The sequence below is a fragment of the Diadema antillarum genome, unplaced genomic scaffold (assembly GCF_040938485.1).
Source record: "Diadema antillarum isolate AM-2024a unplaced genomic scaffold, OU_Dant_1.0 seq00001060_RagTag, whole genome shotgun sequence".
NCBI lineage: Eukaryota > Metazoa > Echinodermata > Echinoidea > Diadematoida > Diadematidae > Diadema > Diadema antillarum.
In genome coordinates, this window is record NW_027271887.1 from 148504 (window position 1) to 174131 (window position 25628).

General features: G+C 39.1%; 2 protein-coding genes across 2 annotated transcripts; both read right to left on the bottom strand.

Moving 5' to 3' along the window:
* Nucleotides 1-812: 812 nt before the first annotated feature.
* LOC139743235 (uncharacterized) lies at nt 813-4193 on the bottom strand. Its single transcript, XM_071653728.1, has 2 exons — nt 3810-4193; nt 813-2052 (listed from the first exon to the last, which is right to left on the bottom strand). The coding sequence occupies exons 1-2, from the start codon at nt 4156-4158 to the stop codon at nt 971-973; spliced, it is 1431 nt and encodes a 476-aa protein (XP_071509829.1). The 5' UTR covers nt 4159-4193; the 3' UTR covers nt 813-970.
* Nucleotides 4194-14563: 10370 nt separating this feature from the next.
* LOC139743236 (uncharacterized) lies at nt 14564-20134 on the bottom strand. Its single transcript, XM_071653730.1, has 2 exons — nt 19620-20134; nt 14564-15702 (listed from the first exon to the last, which is right to left on the bottom strand). Exons 1-2 carry the CDS (start codon nt 20035-20037, stop codon nt 14639-14641), a joined length of 1482 nt encoding a protein of 493 aa, XP_071509831.1. The 5' UTR covers nt 20038-20134; the 3' UTR covers nt 14564-14638.
* Between the last annotated feature and the right edge of the window lie 5494 nt (nt 20135-25628).

Below are 25628 nucleotides of genomic sequence, written 5' to 3' on the forward strand. Positions count from 1 at the left end.
TAAAGTCTGAAAAAAAGAAGAATTACACGAACAATTATTACAAAATTACAAGAAGAATTGGCGTAAATACTCAATTCTGAGTGATACACGCCATTAAAACCAAAACGACAATATCAGACCGTTATATTTGATCAACACCAATGCTCACAAAATGCATATTGAGATTATAAACGATCTCTTAGTGGTCTTCATTCTCAAATCACCTTTCGATGGGATGTCTCTCGTCGTAATACACTGGAATTAGTATAATTTTGTGAATGTATGCAAACAATACACAATCAACAATGATTAATCAAATTAAAAACAATCGATGGGCACGCGATCCGCGAATCATAACCTATCTCTATACATCTTAAATCTATACACAAACGTAAGCGTATACACAAAGCAATACCCTCCTTATGCATACCCCATAACCACCCCGCCCCGTAGTTCTAGGGTTCCCGCTCACATCCTTATTCTACATTTTGATAAATACTTTTTGTTTTCAGTGATCTTTTTATCAATTCCATTTCCTTTGAAAATATAACATTTTCCCAAAAAAATACATACCTTATACATAAAATTTGTCATAAACGACAATGTTCATACATGTATGAGACATATTCCATAAATCAAGAATAACCATTCAATTCATTGTAAGGCAGAAATCAAACAAGAAAAAGAAGAATTAGATAGGATGAACCAAACATAAATACACAGTACACACACACACACACACACACACACACACACACACACACACAATTTAATCAGTCCTCTTTATAGTAAGAAACGTCATCATAATAATTGCTTGTCAATTTCCTGTTAATTTTGTGTTTACATGTATGGCCTAATTTGCTTATTCTACTGTTGTATTATCCATTGAGTATTTTGAACCTGAAATTGTTAACCTCATTCAAAATATTTACAAAGATCCTTTATATCAGATGTCGCAATTTATTTGCTGATGACGGTCCTCGAAGGGTCCTTACAAAGGGATTGTGGTTATGTTCACTGTGCAGTTCGTGCGCCCACTCCAGAAATCTGTGTTCTGGTTGGCACTCCCTAGATTTAAGCCAAGATAGAACCCAATAGCGCTGAATATGAGAGTTGGCATTATCTCTCGATGCCACCCGCCGTTGATGTCGACGACGTAGCGGTGGATGATCATCCAGAAACTCTCAAATCGTGAATCGCGATATTTGACGATGGTGACTTTCAGATTACGCCATACGTGTTCCAGGTTGAGCCCTCCCAGCGCAACGCCGGGTAGCACAAAGAACATGATCTTCTGACAGCCGACGAGAATGTTGAGAAAACGAATGTTTTGTATGAGCTCTTTACTCAGTGATTCAGCTTCGCCGTTCTCTGCAATTGAAGTGAAAATCAAGTAGTTCCATGTGATGTGAGCGGTCAAGCCCCAAGTGGCAATTACCATCGTAAATGCCATCCAGGCATTGATCTGTTCGCGGAGCACGGCGTAGTGCTCGTAAAATAGCCGAATTTTTGCGCGCACGCTCCTAACATTTTGCTCAGGCGCTTGAGTTTGAGCAAAGCGCGCAATGTATAAGATTTCCGCTTCAAATGAGACACGTTCCACGTAGATGAGATAACAAAATGAGCCATAAAATAAGTAACCCGGTACTGCAACCCAATGACTGATCTCTTCATGAGGACGGTGAGTCGAACATGCCGGGTACAGATAGTCGTAGATTAATCGAATAGTGGCGTTGATTAGCGGCCCAGCAATGAACAACGCCAAACAAAGGCATGAGAGGGCGTTTTTGCCCGATCGACATTTGCTGAGCATTACTACACGTCGTGCAACATAAGCCTGGTTCATCGGGTAGCACGATGTGGTTCCATGGTTAACCTTGCGGTATCGGATGCGAGCATAGAGGCACCAAACTGGAATGGCCGTAACCTGGAGCAGAAATGTTAGGTAGGACACAAGATGCAGCAGGTCACTCTGTTTACCCCAGAATATTACGAGATACCACGTCATGTCATATCCCAGCAAACCACACGTCAGAACCAGATAAGCGAATGCCAGAATATCAGAGCACAGACCTAGAAGGTAGAGAAGATATAAAGAAAAAAAATATCCAGAGAAGTATCACTGCAAGCAGAGTTTGTATGAAGCTGCATTTCACCCTGTGGCTGTGGACAAATCTACTGACTTCATTGTTAGTGCCGATGCAGTTTTGCGTGACCTATAAATACAAAACAGAAACGAATTTCAAATTTGTAAAATTTCAAATTTGCTTGTGCCAACAGAATTGTACAAAAAGGGCATTCATTTAAACGGGTATTCTTGTAATGACAGTTTTCTGCCTCTATGCTTTATGTAGAACCAGCAATTTACAAAAAAAAGGGTAAAATAGTCGGAGTGTGTGCTGTATCCTGTCATTGATATACCAGGTAAACGTGAAATTTGGAACCATGCAGAGCCACCTGTATAAGGGCTCCTGGAGATAATGACACGTACATCTTACTGTGTCTTGTCTAGATATCAAAGGCTTTACCAGTGACAAAATCAATTGTGGTATTGTAATCTGTACCATACCTTCCTCCTTCCACCATTATCTCTGACATTTTTGCACGAACCCGTAAAGGTCCCACACCGTGTCAGAGGGATATCCGCTATAATTTTCTATGTCCTTGATATTTGACAGCGAACAATAAAATTGTATGAGTTTGACTAAAATCGGACATAGGCCTATATGATAGAAAATCACAATTTAATAGTTTCGAACATTTTCAGAACACGATGATGGTCGCAATCACTATATGTATTTCAACATACAACGCAGACAGGTCGGTCATATCATTGTGGGGGCGCTATGGCATAGTGGTTAAGACTCCCGACTCCCGAACGGAGGACCGCGAGTTCAAATCCCGCCCAATGCTTACGTCCTTGGACAAGATGTTTTTACCCACGATGTCCCTCTCGACCCAGGTGTATAAATGGGTACCTGGCAGCGCTAGGGTAATAATAATAGTAGGACCCTCTCGTAGAGCAGTGGCAACACTGAAAAGGCTACCCTGGGTAAATAAGACATTGTTAATACATTGTACTGTCATTATCATCGCAATACTACTGTTCGCTTTGGACGGTGATATGGCTCAGTCGGTACCGCGTCTACCGCCAGGTCCGAGGGTACCGGGTTCGATTCCTGAGTCTCACTGAGCAATGTCGTGTGTAAGCGTTTCGTCTCATCTGCACTCTGTCCCTCGGATACGACATTAGATTGAGGTCCCTTGTGTGAGTTACCAACGACTCGCGCAAGAACAAGATCCCACTTCATTCATTCATCGCAAGGAGCAGGGTGCTAACCCGATGAAGTGGTCTCTCCCTTATACCCACTTATTACACAAGAAAACGGGCAATAATGATGCCGACCCGAAGTGCTAAGTGCATGTGATCCCGTATTCCTGATTTTTCGACTTACGTGTAAGTCAACATTCGCGTATGAAAATCGACAAATTATCGTTGTGTGGTGACGACATGTTCATGAGGTTTACTCTACTTGTTAGGTTCTTCAATAAGAAACACTTTGATGTAGGACAATCATGAAAATAAATGTCTAAGGTAGGACTATGTCTTAATTTCTGATAGGTATGATCGAGAATTCTTTCATAGATTTAAAATGTTTCTTCGTCTTGAACGAAGTTAACATTGTCAGGCAGCTTGATTGAAAGCAGTTTATCATTGCTTTATTACTAAGAATTCAAACTTGTAAGACGTATTTTACAACTTGTTCTGTATGATGATGCAGATCACTTATTTGATGTTCCCTTTATTCAAAGAATTCATAAGAACTTACCGATTTTGCTTCGGTGTGGCACAGCATTGTTTGTACTTGATCCATTGTGGTCACAAGAGCTCGTGAACGAAGTCCTTTTCATCCCGTCATTCGACCAAAGTCCGAGCGCACAAAGTACGACGCGGATGGTTAGAGGCCACTTTCGAGGAACATCGTCGTCGTCGTCGTCGTCGTCGTTGAGGGAATGGTCATTGGCAGGCGGCTTTGTCTGACAGGACTTCGCAGCGTGGCTTGCACATGTTGTCCCGTAGAGTGGAGGTGATCCCTCGTCGAGCAAAGAACAATCCTCGGTAGGCATTTTGCCATCTTCTAATGCACGAATGTTTTCCATAATTTCTGGAAAAGTCATGATTAGCTTGGTTTTGGTTGATCCACAGCAGAGAACGTGCGCTAAAGAGAAAAAAAACCGTCTTATAACAGTACAGATTTGTTATCGATGTGTGGTTTTCTCTCCTAAGTTTAATTAAAGCAGCAGTGTGGCGCGCTGGAGAAAACGAGCGAATCTCTACAATAAAAAGTTGGCACGCAACTGGTTCTTTGGTGCAGAAAAAAAAAGTCCCATGCCCTTGGCAGACGAAACCTGGAGACTGGCAGTGCTTTAAATAGTGTGCACTATATACCGGCCGATCCTCATATAAATAATGATGAGGAAGTTGTAAGGTGATACCCAACGATATTATTACACCGGGGGGTTTTGGTTTTGTTTGTTTTCTCACATTTTTTTATTTTCGTGGAGGGACTCACTTCCATTAGGCTTTGATTGTCATTGTCTGTTTGTGGTTGGCATTTTTTTTTTAGCTGGACCAGGATGTATCCAGCCGGAGTGGAGGAGTCCTTGTTTCTTTTTTCTCTGATCTTCCCATCCAACCTTTTTATGATAGTTATTGTTTAATGCCTATTTCAATATTCTTCCTCTTATTCAGTTTTAATATTGACCCTTAATATTAGGCAGAATGAGATTATACTTCAACCGTCTTAATATCCCATCCATGCATTTCATGTAATGATTCCGTTCTATGGCAATTACCCTGGACCCTTCCCCTGGCCCTAATCCTAATCCTAATCCTGAACCTAATCCTAACCCTAACCCAAACTCTACCCTAAATCTAACCCTAACCCTAACCCTTATCTGTAACCTTATCACTAATGTTAGATCTTGGAAGAGGTTCATCTGATCGGTAAATCTCTAATAAACATGAATTTCATTAGTTCACAATCAAAATCATCTGTTTTCTGCGGGCTTCTTCAGACTGGCGCTGCATGACTCGCCGTAGATGGGGTGTCGGCAGTCTTACAGTCCGAGATGGGAATGTACGCTGAAGATAATTTTCAACCTTATCACTTACCAGTATCTAGCCGGGGGTAAATGTCCTTGGGGGATTTGCCCTAAGATACAAATGACTGCTACTGTGACCATGCACGCATGTGTCTCTTGGTTTCCTCGCGCGCAACTGAATATTTCTCACTGCAACCAACCCGACCCTGTGTGGGTGTGTGATTTCTGTTAGTTTGCGAGTCTTAGTCTTCTGACCATTCAGAGGACCTTCAGCGAAATTGAACGTGTATAATTACAACAAAACATTTTCCATGACGTATTAATGGGTTTGGGTATAGCCGTCATAACGACCTGGCATATTATACTGAAGATATATACCAGGGGGGTGTTTCATAAAGCTGTTCGTAAAGTTACGAACGACTTACGAGCGACTGGTGATCAGTTCTTGTGCTGAATTATAGAAATTCTGATAAGTATAGCTCATCAGAACTGATCACCAGTCGCTCGTAAGTTGTTCGTAACTTTACGAACAGCTTTATGAAACGGGGCCCTGATCTGTTGGACATCCACAAGTTTGCGTAAAGTAATGTTTAGCACTTTTTTAGGTCACAAACATAGTTCTGCCCCTCTGCCTCAGAAATGTACAAATTAACATGTTCATGGGTATCTGAAACTATGACCCATTTGCTGGCACCTTTCAGTTCTGAACTATTCACGTATTTGTATTAGATTCCGCTTTTTTTTTTTCTTCTTCATATACAATTGCAGTGTCTTGAAAATGAATTGTAGCATTGCCATTAGAGCAAGAGCACTTTCCCGCAGAGAGAAGATGTTAACGCCAACGTCTTCAGTTAAAATGAGCAATTGAATCTCTAAGCTCGATAGTTTCTTTGCAATTCGTCACTTCAGACGGAATTTAGTGTAAACTGATTTTGTTAGTCCGCAGGAACAATTTTCAGAAAATAGACTAGGGTTCATCAATCATGGAATCATAAAATTTTCACTGATCCAAAAATACCAAAAAAAAAAAAAAAAAGAGTCGTATATAGTCGAATGAGTTTAATCTTTGCCTGTACGACTTATAAACAGAATAATGTTGTTTTCAAAGAATACATTTTGGCATCAAAATTACAAATGAAAACAAATTTTCCTCCAACAGATCTGAAGTAGTGATCAAATTGCAATCACCACCCCGTCTTATTTGCGACATATGGAATTAGAGGCACTGGTATGTGACGTGGTAGATAAGACTTGAGTCGTCAAGTACTTGGTCAATACTTCGGTAAAGAACAATGGCAGGGCCCTCCTGTTGAGCAATAGCAATTTTCAGTTTCACATTCAGTTTGTTTAATTTCTTCACATATACAAATAAAATGATCATGACAAAATCAACAATTTTCACGTCAAAATATAAACAAGAGTACTAAAAAAAGAATAGTATACGTATATATGTATATAGTTTCATCGTATCTTAAGATATACAGGTGGCGGAGACCATTATCGGTAAGCAATTTGCTTGACTTGGATGACGACCTCTTGGCAATATGGTTTATTACAGTTCTCCCTTATCTTAACTGAAGAAACAAGACACATACACACAGATGATTAACGTCAACTTCCGAGTATTTTCAATATCATTTGGTAGAGCAGAACAACACAAGGAGAATATAAAAAGATAGAAACGAATTGAAGGGGCAAGGAAGGGGATAACAGCAGGAAAAAAAGTTTAGAGAAAGGAAGCAATAGAATGCAGCATTTTGGATTTTGGAGATATATACAAGAAAAAAACTAACTTAAAGGAATCTTTTGAAATAATGAGAAATTTAAAGTTAAAAATTAAGATTTAGGGTATGAAATGGATCGGTGAGCAAAATTTCTAATTTGAGCAATACATTGTGAGATTTTTTTCTTCTTTTTTTTAAGGACTCATTATTGTTATTAGTAACAAGTAGTAGTAGTAGTAGTAGTAGTAGTAGTAGTAGTAGTAGTAGTAGTATCATCATCATCACTACTATTAGCATTATTTAGTAGGCCATACATACACCATTGTAATATAAAACAATTTGCAATTTAAAACATTGAGCATGTTTAGAGAAGACCTGCGTCGAAGGTCGTTAGACAATGAGTTCCATTCATCGCAGGTCCATGGGGTCTTACAGATTTTTTAGCTGCGATAACTTTAGGATTTTCTAACTGATAATCTGTTGCATGACGGGGAGGATATGAATGCCAAACTTTAAAATAAACTGTAAACATCAGGGAGCTGATTATTAGTATATTTATTTATGAATATTGCTGTTTGGCATGTATGTATATCAGAGATTCTAAGAGTCTTTAAATCATAAAACAAATATTCAGTGTGTGCTACATAGACCAGGGAGGTGAGCAGAAAACTCACCTCCCTGCATAGACAGAGGTTCCTACAGTCCGAGGGTCGTACAGACAAACGATTCGATTGACTCGAGTTATTTCATAAATGAAAGTGAAAGACTAAACCACTTGTGCGACAAACACACACACACACACACATATATATATATATATATATATATATATATATATATATATATGTGGTTAATATTTCATGCACTTAAATGTCTAAACATAAAAATAAACCTTAATTTATCATTTGAACATCTGTCTATACAGAGAATAAATTATCTGTTCAAGTATTTCTCTTTAGCGCACGATCTCTGAATACAACAAAGACCAAGTCCCTTAGATAAAGTTCCAGGGGAAAAGCAGCAAATAAGATAACTATTTTGGATTCTTAAGTAATATGGATGTTATGTATAAGAATTGAATTGTGAAGCAGTCAATGAAATGATAAACTATATATATATATGCATTTCTTTGAGAGGGGTCTCCAAAGATGATAGCCAGATATTGACTTGGGCCGTCCCTATATTCAAGTGTTAATGTATCGTTACTAAATAAGAGATGACGCCAGATAATTTTTGCATACGTTAGTGAAGTCGTTATACGCTTGATATCTTTGGCTTAATTTTCCTTTAATAATCGACATGCATTTTGTAACCTTGCCTTTTACTTGGGTCTCTCTCTTTTCCTTTGTGTCTCGAGTGAAAGACCGGTGCAGCTAGTTTCAGTAATTCAATTCAAAACACAAAGATTTTAACAAAAAGTTTGATGCTGGTTATGCACCTCCTCGTTTTTCTCTTCCGTTTTCTAATGTATGTGCATTTTGTATCACATTGATCAGTTGTAAGTCTTGTATCTGAAAGAATTTATTACATTATTACTCAAACACATACATTTTATACTCAAACACACACATTCACACTCAAACACTCGCATTCATACTCAAACACACACATTCATACTCAAACACACACATTCATACTCTAACACACAATCATACTTAAACACACACATTCTTACTCAAACACATATATCATACTCAAACACACACATTTATACTCAAACAAACATTTTTTAACTATTGACGGAATTATTGGAATGTAGGCATTACTTTGGTCATTTGTGATTTCAATATTGATAAAATCAATACATGTATTCCCTCCTCCTCCCCTCCACTTTCTCCTCTTCTCCTCAATCTTCCCATCTCCTTATCTCTCTCTTCCTTTCTTCCTCTTCTACATCTTCTCCTCCTCCCTTCCCCTCTTTGTCATCATCAGAATGATCCATGCATGATTCAAAAATAATTCTTAGCTGGCCACTCAAATGCCCCAAAAGTCACAGTTAGATGTATCAACAGCTAAAAGGAAACAATAATGAAAATACATTGAACAGCAGATCTCATTATACTAGTTAATGTACATTATTTCATTCTCTCCCCCTCGGAGTTTGAGCAGAAACTAAGACCTATGGAAATTTAAGAGATGACGTGAGATGAATTGTTTTATTTTAATATCAGATATTCAAAACATTGTATCTTTCTTGTATTTTATTCTAAACTCGTATCTATATGAAAAACTATCAACAGGCGAGAGATACATTCGGAGGCTATTGCCTTGTTGCAATCATCTATTTCATAGACATGTGATACTATAAATATACAATCATAACGTGTACATTCCATGACTGTTTCATGCGTTGACACATGAAAATATTATATTTCATCAGACAATACACATACATCAATTATCTAAGACGATACAATTCTGACGATTCCCTTTCACGAAAGAAAATCAGTGAAACCTCCGTGCTCCCTGATATCACGTAAAAGAATGGACAATTTGGAGACCGTCCTTTAAATCGGACTGGTCGAACGAGCACAGCCGGTATAGATTACCGTACTGATATGAATGATGTATAGTATGTACATGCCTTTTTAATGAATCTTCAATGAGTGGTTTATCTAGGTGAGGTAAATCCAAATCTGGGAATAAACCTTCAGAATGTCGACCATATTGCCCCAAAGAGATTGAAGATGATGCCAAAAATTCTTAATTTTCTGAGGTAGTGCGCTTTTCTTTTTGGTTTGTGCCCATTCTCAGTAAAGTTACTCTCTTCTCTGTGAGACTGCGTAAAGATCCCACATTTGTCGGGTGCACGTCACGAGACCGACACCCACGAGTCATACAGCCCACAAGTTATACAGCTCACAAGTTATACAGCCCACGAGTCATACAGCTCACAAGTCATACAGCCCACCAGTTATACAGCCCACGAGTTCGACACTGAGTAAATAAAGCCCACGAGTTCGACATCAAGTAAAATAAGCCCAGGAGTTATACGGCTCACGAGACCGACACTACACACAAAAGGCTCACGAGACCGACAGTAAGCAAACAAAGCCCACGAGACCGACACTACACTTTAAAGGTCCACGAGACCGACGCTACGCATACAAGGCTCACGAGACCGACATTACGCAAAAGAGGTTCACGAGACCGACATTAAGCAAAGAAGGCCCACGAGACCGACAGGATGAACAGCGCCACCTATAGACCAATAGATTGTTTAGGGTGTCCTGATAATAGCATAGGAAGATATGAGAGATGGAAAAGAAGAGTTGCCATCTCCGGCAGGGTGTTACCCCATCAGTTGCCCCCCCCCCCCCCCCCCCCCCCCCGAAATGATCAGGATCTTTAATTGTGTTTGCATGGGTGTGTGTTTGTGACAACAACAAAAAATGAACAAAGTACAATAAAAGTGTGTAACAGATCTTTCCCCAATAAACCTCCGAGGGTGTTGATTTAGTATTAATTAGAAATAAAAAGTAACGGAATCGTCTATTAAGGTAGCATTAGGGATTCGGAAAAAACCAGATGCATCCATGAAAACAGCTATTGTATTTCACGATAAAATGTACTGTTCGGAGGAGAATAACACAAGCCACAAAATTTAGGTGAATCCCTGCGATATAAAACGTTTTAATCAGTAGAATTACATTATAGTTACAGAGAAAATTACAAATAGATCTTACTGCAAAACGTCAGAGCAGGAGGGTAGAATATATAAAATAGAATAAGTAACTAGTGAATCGGGAAAGAGAAGAGGTAAAATTTATACCTTGTCCATCTTCTAGCTAAAAACTGAGAAAGCCTATTATAAATAGCACGATGGCATTATCAAAGCTCTGAAATTAATCCATACATCGTTATTGTCCTCTTTTAAATTCATTTGTGGTTTTGTCTCTTTTTGGGGGCATGAAGAATACAATTCAATTTTTCTACTTGATAACAATTTCGCTCCCTGACACACTTGCCCCCCCCCCCAGAAGTATGTAGAAATACATATTTTTATGTCGTTCATAATTATGTAGATGGTCACCATCTTTTAATTGATAGCGTTACGAAATTGCACCCGCCAGTATGTTATTTTTCCGTTCATGGAACACCCTGTACAGGTGATTGACATGTAGATGGCGCTGTTTATCCTGTCGGTCTCGTGGGCCTTCTTTGCCTACTGTCGGTCTCATGGGCTTTCTTTGCTTAGTGTCGGTCTTGTGAGCCTTTTTAGCTTAGTGTCGGTCTCGTGAGCCTTTTTTGCCTACTGTCGGTCTCGTGGGCTTTCTTTGCTTAGTGTCGGTCTCATGAGCCTTTATTGCTAAGTGTCGGTCTCGTGGGCTATGTTTGCTTAGTGTCGGTCTCATGAGCCTTTTGTGCGTAGTGTCGGACTGATGGGCTGTATGACTCCTGAGCCGCATAACTCGTGGGCTGTATGACTCATGGACCTATTATTGATGTCGGTCTCGTGGACCGTATGACTCGTGGGTGTCGGTCTCGTGGGATGCCCCCCATTGGTGCACGTCACGAGACCGACACCCACGAGTCATACAGCCCACAAGTCATACAGCCCACGAGTCATACAGCTCACAAGTCATACAGCCCACCAGTTATACAGCCCACGAGTTCGACACTGAGTAAATTAAACCCATGAGTTCGACATCAAGTAAAATAAGCCCACAAGTTATACAGCCCATGAGTTCGACATTACGCACAAAAGGCTCACGAGACCGACACTAAGCAAAGAAAGCCCACGAGACCGACACTACACTTAAAAGGCTCACGAGACCGACACTAGGCAAATGAGGTTCAAGAGACCGACACTAGGCAAAAGAGCCTCACGAGACCGACACTACGCAAAGAAGGCCCACGAGACCGACAGGATGAACAGCGCCACCTATAGACCAATTAACTGTATAGGGTGTCCAGATAATGGCATAAAGAAGGTATAAGAGATGGAAAAGGAGAGTTGCTATAGGGTATTACCCCGTCAATTGCCCTCCCTCACCCCCTGAATGGTTCAAGATCTTTAATTGTGTTTGCGTATGTGAGTGTTTGTGAAAAAAATAAACAAAATTCAGTTAAGTGCATGAGATGTTTCAACATTACTTTCGAAAATGCCAAAACACCCTCGTTTCCCTATCTGCAAAGCCCATACCGGAATACCTACTTAGAAAAAAAAGTAATAAAACTGATGTGGACATTCAGATCAACCAACTAGAAAAATACCCAGGTATGAAATGAAGTTCACTACAAGAAAATTATTCACAAAATGGCCCAATGTTGTAGTGCACACGTGCGTTATATGATATGGGGGGGGGGGGCTAGTCATCTGCAAAGGTGTTGAAATAATAAAAAATCACAGAAAATCATGTAATCGTCAATTAAGGCAGAGTTAAGAATTCGGAAAAGAAGATGGATCCATGAAAGTGACTTTCCTATTTCATGAAAAACGTACTGTTTTGAGAAGAATAATTTTACAAACACAAGCTGCTGAAATCGAGGTGAATCGCTGCGATCAAAAAAAAAGTTTTCATCCGTTGAATTTCATACATTAAAGTTAAAGAGAAAATTGCAAATTGAACTCTAAGCAGGCGGGTAAAAGCAGGCAGAAAGGATATTTAATAAGGCCTACTTAACTTGTGAAGCGAGAAAGAAAAGGGTGAAAAAAAAACTTAGATCCTGTCCACCGTCTAAGTAGAAATTAGGAAAGCCTATTAAAATAGCATGATGGCATCTAAAAGTAAATCATTCATTGTTCTTGTCCTCTATCACTTTTTCATTCTTCTTTTTTTTTTTTTTTTTGGGGGGGGGGGTCCTACGAAGAAGACAATTCTATATAAAAAAAGAAAAAATGGTAACAATATCGCTCCCCGAAGCGTGACAAAACTGTCCCCTGAAAGCTACACGTGTAGAAATACATAATTAATGTCGTTGATATGTAGATGGTGCTGTTATTTATAGTTAGTAACAATCTTTCGCTGGACAGCGTAACGAATTTGCACCCGCCAGTATGCAATTTCCCCTTAATGGAACACCCTGTACAGGTACATATTGTAATTGACATGTAGATGGCGCTGTTCATCCTGTCGGTTTCGTGAGCCTTCTTTGCCTAGTGTCGGTCTCGTGGCTTTCTTTGCCTAGTGTCGGTCTCATGAACCTTCTTTGCCTAGTGTCGGTCTCGTGGGCTTTCTTTGCCTAGTGTCGGTCTCATGAACCTTCTTTGCCTAGTGTCGGTCTCGTGGGCTTTCTTTGCCTAGTGTCGGTCTCGTGGGCTTTCTTTGCTTAGTGTCGGTCTCGTGAGCCTTTTGTGTCTAGTGTCGAACTCATGGGCTGTATAACTCTTGAGCCGTATAACTCATGGGCTGTATGACTCATGGACCTATTTTTTATGTCGGTCTCGTGGACCTTATGACTCGTGGGTGTCGGTCTCGTGGGATGACCCCGTCCCACCACTCTTCCGTCACTCTAGTTAACCTTAAAACGCACTTTTAATATGCGTCCCTCGAACGGTAAGTGTATACAGTACAGCATCGACCCCTCCGCCCTCCGATTTCTGCTGTAATTTCGTCGAAGGCACATAATAGCCAATAATGTGATTATTATGGGCCTTATGCTTTTTGTTTGTTAGATGATCAGCGCACAGTTTAAGCGCTCTATCATTAAAAAATACCCTTTACTCAATTTCCGTTTTCCTAAAATCCTGGCAACATAAATACATAAGCCTATTTACAAAAGTGTAACAAATCCATATCATTAAATGTCATGTTTCATCCTTTATTTTGTATTTACATTATGTACAATTCTGTCGATTTGGTTCGGTATCGACACCCGAACTGCATCAACGCCTCACCTCAGACCCAGGTGAGGCCCTGTCTCTGCCATTTTTCCAACAACACTTGACTACACATAATTGGTCTTTGTTTTCGTGAGATGTTACTTTTTAATGATACTTTTTTTGAACATTGAGAAACTTTTCAGGTTAGTATTACTGATATTTGAAAAAAAGGTGTAAAAAAATATATACAGTGCTATATGATACACGAATTTGTAAGACTCGTCATTTTAGGAGGGCAAATAACTCTTTCATATCCGCCCCCGTTGGAATATTTCGCTATGCCGTTGTAGTGACTTTTGACACCCATCTTACACATTATTGTGATACTTACTGTCATCGAATAATTGTCAATTTGTGTACATTGTTTGTTATGATCCATAAGGTACTTGCTTTTTCTCCTCTTTATCTAAGACATTTTCGATATCACAGTTTTATGCATTTGTTAACAGTAAAACTTCTTTAATCACTGGTATCATGCCTCACAAGCACAGATGAAAGTACAATGTATTTCAATTACATACGAAATCTATTCAGTCATCGAATAATTGAAGGGGTCGGTGCAATGTAGTGCTAACCCACACAATAGTCATTTTGAGATAATCGCTGTTGAATGTTCGAAAAGTCTATACATTGTTCATTAATAAAACATGAATGCATGCATTTTTTTACCATCCTTTTGGTTGAATTCAAATATATTTTCACGGAGGTTAGAGTGAAAGATAAGGATCATGAAAATGCAAGTAACTCAATTTTGACAAAAGTGTGGGTTAGCACTATATTGCACCGACCCCTTATTGTCAATTTGTATGTTTTACACAGCAGTAATTGTAATTATCCAAAAGGCACTTGCATGTTCTCCTCCTTATCTATGGCATCCAAGATGTTAGTACAGTTTTGTTGACAGTGAAAACTTCTGTAATTACTGGTATCGTGCTTTGGCGGAGAAGAGCTTGTTTCAAGTCCTGGTCCTGAAGAGTGGTCCTACGTGCAGGGGACTGTACTGCTATGTAGTCATGTTGGCGCACTGAGGTATGGGTCCGTCCCAGAAGTTTGTATGCTGATCCCCTTTCCCTAGTTTTAAGCCAAGATAGAACCCGATAGCGCTGAATATGAGAGTTGGCATTATCTCTCGATGCCACCCAGAGTTGATGTCGACGACGTAGCGGTGGACGATCATCCAGAAACTCTCAAACCGTGAATCGCGATATTTGACGATGGTGACCTTCAGATTTCGCCATACGTGCTCCAGATTGAGCCCTCCCAGCGCAACGCAGGGCAGCACAAAGAACATAATCTTTTGACAGCTTACGAGAATGTTGAGAAAACGAATGTTTTCTATGAGCGCTTTGCCATGTGGCTTGTTGTTGTCGAGGTAGGTGTAAATCAAGTAGTTCCACGTGACGTGAGCGGTCAAGCCCCACGTAGCCACCACCATCGTAAATGCCATCCAGGCATCAATCTGTTCGCGGAGCACGGCGTAGTGCTCGTAAAATTGCCGAATTTTTGCGCGCACATTGCGAACATTTTGCTCTGGCGCCTGAGTTTGAGCAAAGCGGGTGAGATAGAAGATTTCCGCTTCAAATGAGACACGTTCCAGGTAGATGAGATAACAAAACGAGCCATAGAATAAGTAGCCTAATACCGCAGCCCAGTGGCCGAGCTCTTTTTGGTAGACTGGAAACACACACTTTTGATACACGTAGTCGTAGATTAAACGAAGGGTGGCGTTAAATAGTGGCCAAAACAGGAACAAGGCAAGGCGAAAGCATGAGAGGGCGTTCTTGCCCGATCGACATTTGCTGAGCATGAGTACGCGGCGTGCAACATAAGCCTGGTTCATAGGGTAGCACCGTGTGGTTCCACGATTAACCTTCCGGTATCGGATGCGAGCATAGAGGCACCAAACTGGAATGGCCGTAACCTGGAACAGAAATGTCAGGTAGGACACAAGATGCAGCAGGTCACTCTTTAATCCCCAGAATGCTTGGAAGTACGAGAACATGTCATATCCCAACAGTCCACACGTCAGAGCTAGATAAGCGAATGCCAAAATATCAGACCACAGACCTGGAAGATAGAAAGGAGAGAAACAGAAAAAAAAATATTGAAAAGGAGGAGTTTCTCAGTATACAAAAGGACTAGTATGACACTGCGTTTCTCCCAATGTTGTTGCTACATTACAAGAAATGTGACATCGACAGGGTCATTTAAAAAGAAAGAATCAATATGGATTGAGTGAAAGCAGTGATATTAGTACAACACATCAGTGATGTTTGAGGAAAATCGGACCGTCAGATACAAAAGTTATGAATAACATATTGAAGTTTTGGTGCAGTCATTGCTGGATAAAGAGACTGCACTACACTTCATGAGGTCATTAATGACAATAGTTCAGTATAGATTAATAAAGAAAAACATAATTTCTCTTTTCTAGAATAATGAAAGAGCACTTAAACTGTGTCTTTCAGAAACATTGGGAACTAGTACTACTACTACTATTACTACTACTACTACTACTACTACTAGGCCTTTGCTATATGTCAGTAACATGTCGATGAAAATAATGTGATCGTGGTTTCATGAAAATTGAAATTTCGTGGAATTCTTCCTATATTTTTCTTTGTATTGTCCAAAATAACGCCATGAACTGTAGTCTTCTTATCCAGCATTGGGTCTTTTTTGGGTGCGTTTATCAACTCTTTTTCTCGGCAGAAACGGCTTTTGCAGGGAATTTTTACGAGATGATAAACACAAAGCTGTTTTGAAAGCCTTTTCGGAAAGCCTTTTCGAAAGCCGCAAATGTGTGCACGCCTTATTATGACCTCTTCTCCTCGGGTCGAATTGCGCAATGCAGCTGTGCAGTGACAGGCCAGTTATCGTGTTCGCGAAGAGTTGATAAACGCAACTATTTTGGAAGCCGTTTCTAAAGGGCTTTGGAAACGGCTTTTGAAAGCCGTTTAAACAGGGGAAGGATGATAAACGCAGCCATTGACGGCACTAAAAAATTGAAAAATCCATGACTTTTGAACGGATTGTCCAATTTTCCTCAAGCTTTCACTGACAAGCACTCAAGCTCATGACAAGCACTCAAGCTCAATATACGGTATATTGGCTTTTTTTTTCACTCATTCCACATTAATAGGCTTTGATTTCTTTTAAGAATGAGTTGGAAAGTAATTTCTTTCATGATAAACATCCCCATTTCTTTATCTTATCTTTATCATTTCCTCTTCGAGTGCGTCTCGAGCATTTAATTCATTATATCTGGCGCAATGCACATTCGAACTGTTATCATCATTTTCATTCATTATATTTACTGTTCTGATTGATAGACAGTTCTGGTGATGTTTTGAAGCATAACGAACTAAAGATATACAGGACACTTGTGCAAATGAACCGTTATTTACACTTCTTTACATTTTCGGTGCAACAAACTTTCGGAATAGTGAACCTTATTTCATTTTCGGATAAACGAACCTTCTGAATAACGCCACAAATGTTCGGATTAATGAACCCTTTTTCATAATATACCTTAACGAACATCTAGATGTAAGAAGTTTGAGTATTTGAGAATAACGAACCTTCGGAATAAGGAACATCACCCTTTCTTTACACGTATGATGCATATAATACGTACGGTTTACTGATTTGTTTAATTGCCACTGTTTGAAGGGATGGCATAGCCAAAACAAAATACATACATGTGAGTCTGATACACAGAATGAGATAAGTATTATTCATTTGATTGATTAATTGCAGGGAGAGACGCACTAATCACAATCAGGAGAACATATCACTTTAAAGAAACGTTACACCAATCAGTTAAGAGGTAGAAATGTACCGCGTAACCAATCTGTGCCCAGTTGTTACTTCTATGCCTTCAAGTAGATGGGTATAACCAGGGAGGTGCTCACCTCCCTGGTATAACACTCGTATACTACATTCAGTTTCAGAGTTATGGAAACGCCCGGACGTTTTGGGGAATGACGAAGGCAGTGAACGGAAACGTTCAAAAACATGCTATGCGGAGAGGTTGTCAATGAAAGGAGATTTTCTTAAATTTACATTCCACGTCTTGTCCGCACCCTATAAAGTGGACGCCAGGCTTAAAGAGACAACGGTGGGCGTATAATATAACCCCCCTCACACACACACACACACACACACACACACACACACACACACACACACAAAGTATTTACTGGGGTTCCTCCCTTGTACGTACGGAAAATTACACAGGCTTATCAGAAAATTAAATTCTTCCTTCGATCTTTGCCATTTTAGGGTTGGTGGAGGACATACAATGTATCGCCTTCTTGGACCCGCGGTGCCGATAAGACAATATCATAATCATTATACCGCGGAACTCGCCTTGCCTTCTTTGACCAAAGACATCAAGATGACGAGATCGCAAATCATTCCGTCTCGGACCTAAAATGGTCGAGAATTTATCTCGTCTTCTCGGATCCACTCATAACCTTATAGTTCACAACTCATGCATGTCTACAAGATCGCGAAGGCTGATTATTGATCTGGCTAAAGGAAGTTTTTGGAAGCTGACTGCCTTTCACTCGTTAATCTTACGCAGACGCGAAAAATTAAAACAGTCATTCTGAAAGAGCTTGAACTGGATAGTCCATTCCATAGACATATTCAAGTTAAATCACATGAGCGGAGAAGGATTAAAGTGTCAACAAGATGGACGTTAGGTTTTCTAGTTTAATTGATGTTGCTTTCAAAATATTGCGTAGCAAAAACTTTTTGTTACGACTGATTGACAATCATTGTCTATCGTCCATCAGTTGCGATAAAAACAACGCGACGCAAGATTTTCATTAATTTGAATAAATACGCAGTACCCACTGGATGCTATAATGATTTGAACCAGCATTCTGCTGTCAGGCGGAAGGTCGGTGGTCTAGTGGATAAGACGCTTGTTCGAAGATGAGGAAGTTGTGGTTCGAATCCTGCCCGAGTATATACCCCCACAGTTTTTGATCGTGGTTACTACTAAACGCTGATTGATCAGGTGCTTGTGTACGTCGATGTAGGGCAATTTATCAGTCAGCTGCAATTAAAAAAAAATCTCGACCCATGAATTTCATTAATTTGAATATTTTTTTTTTAAATCATTAAGTGTGAATCTCTGTGGCATACATGATCATGCACGAATGATGTAAAAGCCGAAATGGGATATCATTATCATTCTTTTTTTTTCGGGGGGGGGGGAGCAAATGAGTCTTCACGTCCCAAATCTTATTTTGCGATTAATGCCTATCGCTCGGCCTTATTGCCTTTAATTTTATCTCATGTATTTCGTATATAATCATTCTGTAAATAAACACTAAACACTCTCTTTTCTTAAGACTTACACAGTTGTCGTCTTAATCAAAACCATCTAAAATCTGGATATGTTCGGACGCGGGTAATTCACAAGTACTAACATCCATTGTGTTAAACAACAATCATCTTTTGAGATATAGGAGACCCTATAAGCAAAGTATACTCGGGCCCACTTAGTAACTTTCTGTCCACAACAAGCAATGGGATTAATGGAATAGTGATTAGATATTTTTGCATTTCTCTGTAATTCGTGTTGTTGAACAACTCGTTATAGAATTCATTTCATTGTACAATGAAATGGCTGCCTTAATCATAAACTGTGATTTGTTTAAAACATGTAGAACCAACACTTGCTGTCGGACGAGAGTGGAGATAACGCCTGTCCGGTGATCAGGAGGTCGTAGGTTCGAAACGGAATCCTGCTCGAGTATGTACGCTCATGATTTTTCATGATCATGGCTACTATTAAAACACTGATCAATTCGGTGCTTATTTACGTCGATGTAGGGCAATTTGTCAATCAGTTGCAATTAAAAAACATCTCGACGGAAGAATTTCATGAATTTGAATGTTTAAAACATACTCCCCTTATTCAACATGGGTCTTCAATATTGGTGTTCCCCTTATTCATCAGATCTTACCAGCTTTGCTTCGTAGTGGCGCAGTGCTGTTTGTGACTGATCGGTAATGGTCATCAGACTTCAAGAACGACGACCTTGTCACCCCATTATTCGTCACCGTCTCGTTCTCGGTTGACATATCGAGATGTTTCCTCGACAAGGGGGTCGTTGACGGTGTCCTGGATGGTTGGCCGGAAAACCAAAGTCCGAGAGCACAAAGTACGACGCGGATGGCTGGAGGCCATTTCCGTGGAACATCGTCGTCGAAGGAACGGTCATTTATCGACGGCCTTGTTCGACCGACGGACTTTGTCGCTTTATCGGAACAACTTGTCCCGTAGAATGGAAGCAAGCCTTCCTCAAGCAAAGAACATTCTTCGTTAGGTCCTGTATCATCTTCTGACATGTGAATATATTCCAGCATTTCTGGAAAAGACATGGTTGTTTTGGCTGTGATCGAACCACTTTCCTTCACTTCACAAAAGATAACAACGTGTTGTAAAACATTCAGACACAAGGTTATCTTACAGTAAGTGTGGTGATCTGTCCTGCTTTACTGTCAAATTGGCAACAGTCTGATGCGCTTGCGAAAATGAACACGAAGCGACTCTATCTCAGTGTGGTAGGTATGAGAATCAGTTCTGATCACGTGACAAACGATCACATGTCTCTGACAGAAACTGAGAAAAAGAATTACGCAGTTGAAATAAATATCTATAGAAGACAAACTCTGTGCGAACCACTTGACATAATGATAATCTTGCTCACTCTTCTTCTTATTCTCCTTCGTATAGAGTGTATAGGTTACCTGTAACTGCGTGTGTAATCTTTATTGATTAACTTGGCATTTTCGAGATGTTCACCTCGTACTACCAGCTACTCTGCCCAAAAAATTGAACTTTTTCTTACACTTACACGTACTTTACTTACATACACGCTTTTTTCTTGGTCTACTTAATCTTAGCTTGTGTTGCCGAGCTCTATGATATCTTCAATTGTAACGATATTGAAACGGAATGTTAGAACAATCAACCATACGCTTACTTACTGGTAATGAATATTATTGTAAATGTGATTGTTTCTGACAGTATTATGCAGCTGTGGTTCTCGTGTTGCATTTCCTACTGCTTTTTTACTCCCATGTTATTATAACCTGTTCAATTAATATGTGCCTGCGATCTCAGTCTTTTGGTAACAACAATGGTTTCATAACACCTAAAATTAAACAAGTTTTTTATATACGTAGATCTTAGCGTAACCTTGTTTCCTTTCACACTCCAACATTAAACGTCATTGACCAGTTTTCTCAATTTGTAGTTATTGCCATGCAGTAAAAGTATTCGTCCTAAGTATATACGACGTATTCTCACTGGATGAGACCGCTGGTAGGGCTATATGGACTTTATCATCATGGTTAGTCCGTCGATCCCGTGCTTGCTTGATCTGCGGCCACATACACCAAATCATAATTCGATTTAATTCCACCGAATCACTTAACTACGCCACACACATACACACGCACACACACAAAATCATAATATGATATACTGTACATGCATATATATGTATATAATATATATATATATATATATATATATATATATATATATATATATGAGAGAGAGAGGGGGGCATTAATGTGTGTGTGTGTGTGTGCGTGTGAGTTTGCTTGTGCGTACGTGCACGTTGCTTGCTTTGCCATCCAAAGAGAGCGTCTATTTCGTCATCAAAAGGTAGCTTGCTCTCTCGATTGACACGACAGTAAGCATTCTGTTTATATGTCAAGATATCTAAGTGCACCACCCATGTATACACTTACACGGACACACACACATGAAATGAAACATTGACTTTCACTGGAGTTCAGCAATAGTACTCTTTGATCAACTGATTCTTCAAATTAGGCTGACACATTAAAAGACTCAATTTCAGATGGACTCGGGCAGAGAATCTAAATTTCACTCTTTATTCAACATTGTTCAAGACACTTGTTGGTCCACAACATCTGTAATGACGATGATTTCTATCGTCAGCAATGTCCACACATACGTAGAGTATACAATATATCGCTTTGATTTCTCTTCCTTCAGCCACATATCAGGTATAGGATTTTTTTTAATATAGATTCCTTACCATTATTTTACCGTTGCTTATGAGAATTTGATTTTTGTACCTTTCATTGCAATTTCGTGTGAAATAAGGAGGGTCGCTCAATGATAAAGCGCCGGTCATTTTTATGAGTTTAGCTATAAGTTCTGCACTAAGTTGTGTATGAACTGATTAATGTACTTCATGTATTTAGTCGAATATGATCTTTTGCCTCGGTTCTTTAACCTGATGTTATTCTTTGTTCCCAAACCACACCTTTCATTTCACATCGTATAGTGTGTTTTACACAAATAGTTTTTATTTATTCCAGTCCTTCGGTATCTTGTTTACCAGCTTTCCTCTTTATTATGCTATATCATTTCGTATTCCAGTTCAAATTTCGAAGCTATATACATGATATAAAAATACATCCAAAGTTGACTGATGTATATCTCAAAAATCAAATCTAATATAGCCACTTTAATCTCGAAAATAAATTGTCTGTATAGAAACAACGATAATAGGCGCCTATTTACTCGATGGTGTATGACTGTAAAAGAGAGTGAATAGATTAGTAGACGAGATACGACAGAGCACAGCATTTATTACCTCGATCTGTGCCACTGGAAATCTTGACTACATATCTCACACAAAACAAAAACAAAAGAAAAACGATGATATTAGTGGATTATGTTTACTTCTTCTTTTGATGATTAAACGTTTTGTTGACGTGAGATGAATTTGTTGAATATTGAAGATGATTATTGCCAAATAACAAAACAGCAAAACTGTTCGTTTGGCTGTCTGTCTGTCTTTGTTTTTAATGAAGACACGAGAAAACCAAAACCTGTGATGACAATTGCGTTATCATTGCTCAAGTCTTCTATTACTGCATTAATCATTTTGAAGGCAGCAAGGTGTACTCCACTTTGACAGGTTTCAGGTTTCTATCATTAAGTTTGAAGGGCTGTGATCGCTACAAAAGTGTTAGGTCACATTAACTCCCCGTTTTCCCTATCAAGATACTGAAGACGCAGACACAGTGTCATAACGGTACAAATCCTGATCATCTTTTGATGCGATTGTTTATAGTTAATGTTTCTTTTTTAATCGCACTGCGAGGAGTGCTAACTCATTGATTACTCTCGGTTATACATGTTAATGTAGATATCAGTCATAATTCAGTCCTAATATTTTTGACAAGCTGACTTACCTCATTGTTTGTTTTGTCCTATGTACAACTGGCGGAATTCATCCATGACTATGCGAGTGTATACCTTGCACACACTCATTAAAACATTATCTTGATATCCCTTCTGCACATATTCAACTATGGGAGCTTTTTTAATTGAGCAACTCACATGGTAGGAATCGAATACCAATATAGATACAAAAAAAAGACGAGTAGAACTAATGTATATACAATACATTATTTTTTCCGTATAACCACCTCCGACGTATACTATTCAAGTCAAACGTTTGACTCAAATACCGCTTCATAACTATGTGTTAAAAATACATTTCTGGCCTGGATGACTGGTACTCTCTAAAAAAAATCGAGTGAAAATATTCACTCTTAAAAGAGTGAATACAAAAAAGAGTGAATTTCGAGTGAAATTGAATATTGATATATTGATCACTCCAAAATCTTCGAGTGATCCCTGACGTCACTCCAAAATGAGTGAAAATGAGCATTTTCACTCAAAATTCACTCCAATTTCACTCGAAATTCACTCTTTTTTGTATTCACTCTTTTTAGAGTGAAAATTTTCACTCGATTTTTTTTAGAGAGTATATAGCTTTACTTATTGCACCTGCTTAATTCTTTGCACATTAAATTTAACTGAAAATCGTGCTTTCGAGCAGCGCCAGAGCAGTGTCAGACCAAGACTAACTTAAATCATCGGGCAAGCATTCGGGTCAAACTATACGTACTCGTAACTTGTAATAGACTATGTATATGGAATTTGCAAAGCTATTGCATAGTGACATAAATCGCATTAAGATGCTTGTAGTGAGGACATCTTTCTTTTTTTTTTTTTTTTTTACAAATTGCACTTGTCAGTACACCGTGATCGGAATAGCTATCATCTCTGGAGGAAAACATCGTGTCTTGTAAAAGCGTCATTAGAATTATCTTAATCATAATTACATCTGACTGCAAGGATGTGAGCCTAGTGAATTGTTGAGCGAAGTACATTGCATCTGTATTGCTCAATAACACGATTATATTGGAATGAGAAATTGCTCGTAAAAAAAAAATCAACAAATAAAAACAATACAATACTGAAGAGGGATGATGCACATGGGATAAAGAGAACACCACTATAGCAGGTCTTCCACGAATACTCGAGCTTTATTTTTAGCTCTGCGTGAACTAAATCGAAAGTGTCGTTTTGTCTTTACCGCAATGTCCCGCTCATGTTCCTACAAGCGTTTTCTGATATCGACAACTGTTGATACATCGAAGTGAGATAATAAATCGCGTGGCTGCTGCACTTTCCAGATTATACAGATATTCTTTCTTGGAAAATGATAAAAATGAACGTTGTATTTGGCCCCGTACCTCTAATAGATATAACTGTAATCACGAGAATCCAGTTTTACTAAACAACTACATTGTAATGCCCTTATATGGCCATATTTTCCTTGGGCGAAAGTTTCACAAGTCACAACAATGACGAGGCGCTTTCAGTATTTCTTAAAGCTCCAAATATTTTGTGGTACCGTAGGAAAGGACGTAAAGATAACACACGCTTGCAGGCGTTGATACATATTATTAAACTAGCCAAATTTGTCAGAATAATTATGTTTCAGTTTTCTTCAAAACCAAAGAAGAAAGACAGTAGTTTTGAAGAAAGTAAAGTAGATGTGAATGTGTGCACATGTAGTGGTAGTGTAGTTAAAAGTCCTTTACGCCTTGTTTTGTAAACATGTTTATTTATATATGTTTAATTTTCACAGGTACATGTACATTATCACTTTCATTTTTGTATTCATATATTGTAAATATGTTTGTACTCTCATACCCCGAGAGGGGGTCGATAGAGTCAATAGAATCTTACAAATCTTACAAATCTTTCATTAACGATGTACAATGTATTATGACGTCATAATGGATGACTGCCAGTGATAACAGCCCATTTTTCTTTTCATCACGTGTCACGACAATTAAACCCTCTAATGATTATAATGATGATAATAATGATGTGAATAAAGGTTTTCATTCTCATTCTGACTGTTCCTTTTTTATTTTCGAATAGTCTGTAAACTACTTTCAATTCCGAATGTGTGTTTTGTTTTAACATGGCAGTGATAGTAAATTGGCCTGATAAAAGGTGATCTCAATGAGGTTTAGTGGGTTATTGCTGGTTATATTGATGTCTTAGCAAAAGGGAAAGGGGCCAAACAACAGATCAGAGCAGCGCTAAAATGATCTAATATTTCTGATGTTTGTCGTAGCATTGTGTGCCAGTGTGACATTATGGTAACAGACAACTGAGAGAAGCAATGGGCGAGAGGCGATCTAAGCTTGACTCGATCTAGCCATTTTGTGTGCTTAATAATTGTCTCAAAAAAACCATGGTGTTGTGCATATTGTCCAAAAACCCTGGTACAAAAAGAGTTAAAAGCGGGAAAGTGCGAAAACAACAACAACAACAAAATGTTCTCATTGTCGTATAGTCATGCATTTACCATAATGTTCATCATTGGAAGATTGATCGAGATTATTACTGATAAGAGTGACGACGGCCTGGTCATAAATTTAAAACACAAACTTTGGCTGAGCACTGCTCGGACTTTTGGGACTGAATGTCGATGACGTCGATGATGACGAGGAACTGGTGGGGAAGACTGGTCGACCACCGCCTGACATCGGACTGGTCGGGCTTGATGGGGAGGACGTGCCGCTAGCTGCTCGCTGGGACAAAGAAGAAGTCA

What these genes read in the sequence shown, in the direction of transcription:
- LOC139743235 (XM_071653728.1), bottom strand. Translation starts at nt 4,158, where the DNA reads ATGACTTTTCCAGAAATTATGGAAAACATTCGTGCATTAGAAGATGGC. An exon ending in GCCACACCGAAGCAAAATCG is followed by an intron (nt 2,053 to 3,809) that starts GTAAGTTCTTAT and finishes TCTACCTTCTAG; the next exon opens with GTCTGTGCTCTGATATTCTG.
- LOC139743236 (XM_071653730.1), bottom strand. Translation starts at nt 20,037, where the DNA reads ATGTCTTTTCCAGAAATGCTGGAATATATTCACATGTCAGAAGATGAT. An exon ending in GCCACTACGAAGCAAAGCTG is followed by an intron (nt 15,703 to 19,619) that starts GTAAGATCTGAT and finishes TCTATCTTCCAG; the next exon opens with GTCTGTGGTCTGATATTTTG.